The 3,189-nt window shown below is 40.1% G+C and overlaps 1 protein-coding gene across 1 annotated transcript; it reads left to right on the top strand.

Annotated features, from left to right (window-relative positions):
• LOC128243767 (uncharacterized) lies at positions 1–2,701 on the top strand. The gene is made up of 2 exons (XM_052961702.1): positions 1–1,221; positions 1,651–2,701. The coding sequence occupies exons 1-2, from the start codon at positions 413–415 to the stop codon at positions 2,519–2,521; spliced, it is 1,680 nt and encodes a 559-aa protein (XP_052817662.1). The 5' UTR covers positions 1–412; the 3' UTR covers positions 2,522–2,701.
• Positions 2,702–3,189: the final 488 nt, after the last annotated feature.

Genomic DNA, 3,189 nt, shown 5'->3' with positions numbered 1-3,189 from the left:
GATATTTTATCATTGAAACAAGCATTGTGTTTACATTGCAAACGAAATTAATGTTTTCGATGCTTGATATCGTAAAATGTCCCTTGTAAAGAAAATTCAAATTATAATTCACATCACCTCAAATGCTACGTTAACGCGATATCATTGCAAACGAGATGAGTCCAGATTATAAGATATTACTTGAACAATTTCAATTCATGGAAAAGAGGTAAAAATGGATGACATTACATTTCGACATTCCAAACATGTAAAGAAACGAAGTAACTCCTAATCATATACAAGGAATAAAAACATAATTATTAAGTTCAGCCTTGTTATATCTACGTCATCGTTTCCATTTTTCTTGCATACCTAACTACGTACCAGTAAATGATGTAACGAAAACAGATTTCCATATTTATTTTGACAGAAAATGAACAAAGACGGCCAGAGAATGATGTCCATGCGTCTATCCCGGGTGTTGGGGGACATCGGGGTCAACAGGTACATGATGGATCGAAGGAGGAGAACGTGGCTTATGAAGGAGACAATGGCTCAAATAAATAACGGCAATTTGACTAAGTACTATTTTGGCAGTCAGACAGAGGGAACTACAACCCTAGGAATGCAGTCGGACATTGATGTGTTGGTGTGTGCATGCAATTTTCCTGTAATCTTGAACTGGAGCGATTGGCAGCAGGGTAGGCCACATTTTCTCGTAGTAAAGACAGGTGCGACTCCACCCCAACACTGCTGGCTACAGAGGCTGAGATCAGACCTTCCATTACCAGAGACACAGGTTGTATCACGTAGTGATGATGTGATAGACAGTGATGGAAGAGTGTTGATGACAAACACTCAGATAGAGCTTCATGAACATATCGGGACTGGTGGAAATCTAGTGCAACATGGTCCATCCAGGAGCTGGAATGAAAACTATGATTGTGTTATAGCCTATCATTGCACCAGGCTTCCTGGTGAGTGTCAGTTCCTGTTTCACAGACCACGTCCAGGACACTGGCCAACACCTTGCACACTGGCCAAGGCCAGACGGACAGGAGTTTTCCTGGTACCGCAAGGATATTCCGATTCTCCTTCCAGACCATCCAGGTGTCACTCCACTGCACTCCATGTCACTCAAGATGACCAATACTATCCACAGTCAAGATGGGAATGGAGGTTTTCTACCTCTATGATGGAGAGATTATTGATGTTTGACATGAATATTCTGCAGCGCAAGACGTATGTGTTCCTTAAAATATTAAGAAAAACATTCCTAAAGCCAGAATTTAAAGACCGTCTTAGCACATTTCATATCAAGACCGCCATGTTGTTTACCATTGAGACATATCCACCAAATATATGGCGAGAAGACAACCTTATACAGTGTGTGATCTACTGTCTTACCTCACTGTGCAGATGGCTTAAGATCAACTACTGTCCACACTACACCATTTCGGGGGTGAATCTTTTTTCTGGAAAATTGTTTAGATTTGAGCTCCAAATTCTCGCAAACAAAATCTTAAAAATGATCAGTGAAAATTTCGACTGTATCTTTCAGATACGAATGGACGATTTAGGTAAAAGGATTTCTTCACTTGGTAGACATGTGCATAGCTGTAAGAACAGAAAGTTGGTACATGTAGAAACAAATTTGCGTCTTTCTTATAGATTAATGCTGTCACTACCAGACGCCATTGAGAGTGAAACCGTCAGTGGTGATGCACATAGTTCTTGCTTGCAGATCGTCAATAACCTCAGAGAACTACTCGATACCTTTTACACCAAAACGCCAATAGAACAAGAAGCAATTTCTCTCATAAAACCTTTTATGTATGGGACACTTGCCTCCCTCATTGCCTCTAAGTGTATTTATCTTGGTCAACCAATAACTGAAGACACTTTAAACATGTATAGTATATCGTTGAACTCAGACCTGCTATCAAGCCGACTAAAGTATGCCTCAATGTTGTACTGCAGTGGTCAGTATGAGGCAGCAGCAGACTGCCTGGCCTACTGTGAGAGCCTGCTGGGGCCTGCAGTGTGGCAATGCTGTAGTTGTGGTGGACGAGATCACACTAGACCTGGCAACGCATTCGACGAAAGATCTTTAAATTCATCCATTAAGGACATGCTACAGAGGTACACAGCTATGTGTGTACGCTTTACTCATCTAGAAATGTACTGCATACCAGAACACCTTGTGTATGAAATGTTCAGAACAATAAGTGATGACGACAGACAAGAACGACATCGGGAAACTTGGTATAAATGGACGGACTATGCTGTGATTGACTGTGTTCCATTCCTTCACTACCTGCAATATCTCTCTTACAGACAATTAAACCGGCTTGCATTGAAACATGCAGCACTTGAAAACTTACGTAAATATGTATGTGAGGACAGTAATGGCCATGGTCACCTCGACACAGCCTGTAATGTGCTCGGGCATTGCTATGAACTGGAGAACAGGATTGATATAGCCTGTTTCTGCTACACAATGTCTCTAGAAATCTACCCAAGAAACAATGCTGCCAATTGACATGTGGCTAGACTGTTCTGTAATGCTGTGAACAATCGCTAAATAACTTTATAGATAAAAGGTTTAGAAGTTGAAAAGGAAATATCCGTTAATTTCATCTGGGAGTATTGAACTGTGATAATTGAGCAATGATTGTATGTACATGATTTGTAAGATAGAATTGCTAATAAGCAATAGTAAATGTTATATGCGTTCTTTTGTCTTTTATTCTTATGTGTGTGTGTGGGGGGGGGGGGGCGCTCCCAGTACCACATCATTTCGTCTAAGGGAACTATTTTATGTCAATATTTGATGGAGAGAAAATATATGGGAAACCAATTTAAAGTTTAGCGTCCGATCAATTACCGAAGGGAGGCCTTATTTCAGGTAAAGCGCAATGCCAATTACAATGTGGAGAACTTATATCAAGTAAGCGTCATATCACTAACAGAGGGAGGACTAATTCCATTTTTGCGTCTGATCAATTACCGAAGTGAGGACTTATTTCAAGTAAAGTGTAATATCAATATCAACGGGGAAAACTTCATTTTAAATTTAGTGTCATATAAATTACAAAAGGGAGACTTATTTGATGTTTAACGTCATATCAATTCCCGAAGGGAGGACATATTCCAAGGTTAGCGTCATGTCAAATACCGAAGGGCGACATATTCCAAGTTTATCTTCAT

Source organism: Mya arenaria, chromosome 8 (assembly GCF_026914265.1).
Source record: "Mya arenaria isolate MELC-2E11 chromosome 8, ASM2691426v1".
Classification (NCBI taxonomy): domain Eukaryota; kingdom Metazoa; phylum Mollusca; class Bivalvia; order Myida; family Myidae; genus Mya; species Mya arenaria.
The sequence above is the reverse complement of the archived record's forward strand: the minus strand, read 5'-3'. Positions and strand labels throughout refer to the sequence as shown.

Bases quoted from the DNA above. Each gene is read 5' to 3' on its own strand.
- LOC128243767 (XM_052961702.1), top strand. From the start codon at position 413: ATGAACAAAGACGGCCAGAGAATGATGTCCATGCGTCTATCCCGGGTG. The intron at 1,222-1,650 runs GTATGTGTTCCT...TCTTTCTTATAG, and splicing joins AATATTCTGCAGCGCAAGAC to ATTAATGCTGTCACTACCAG.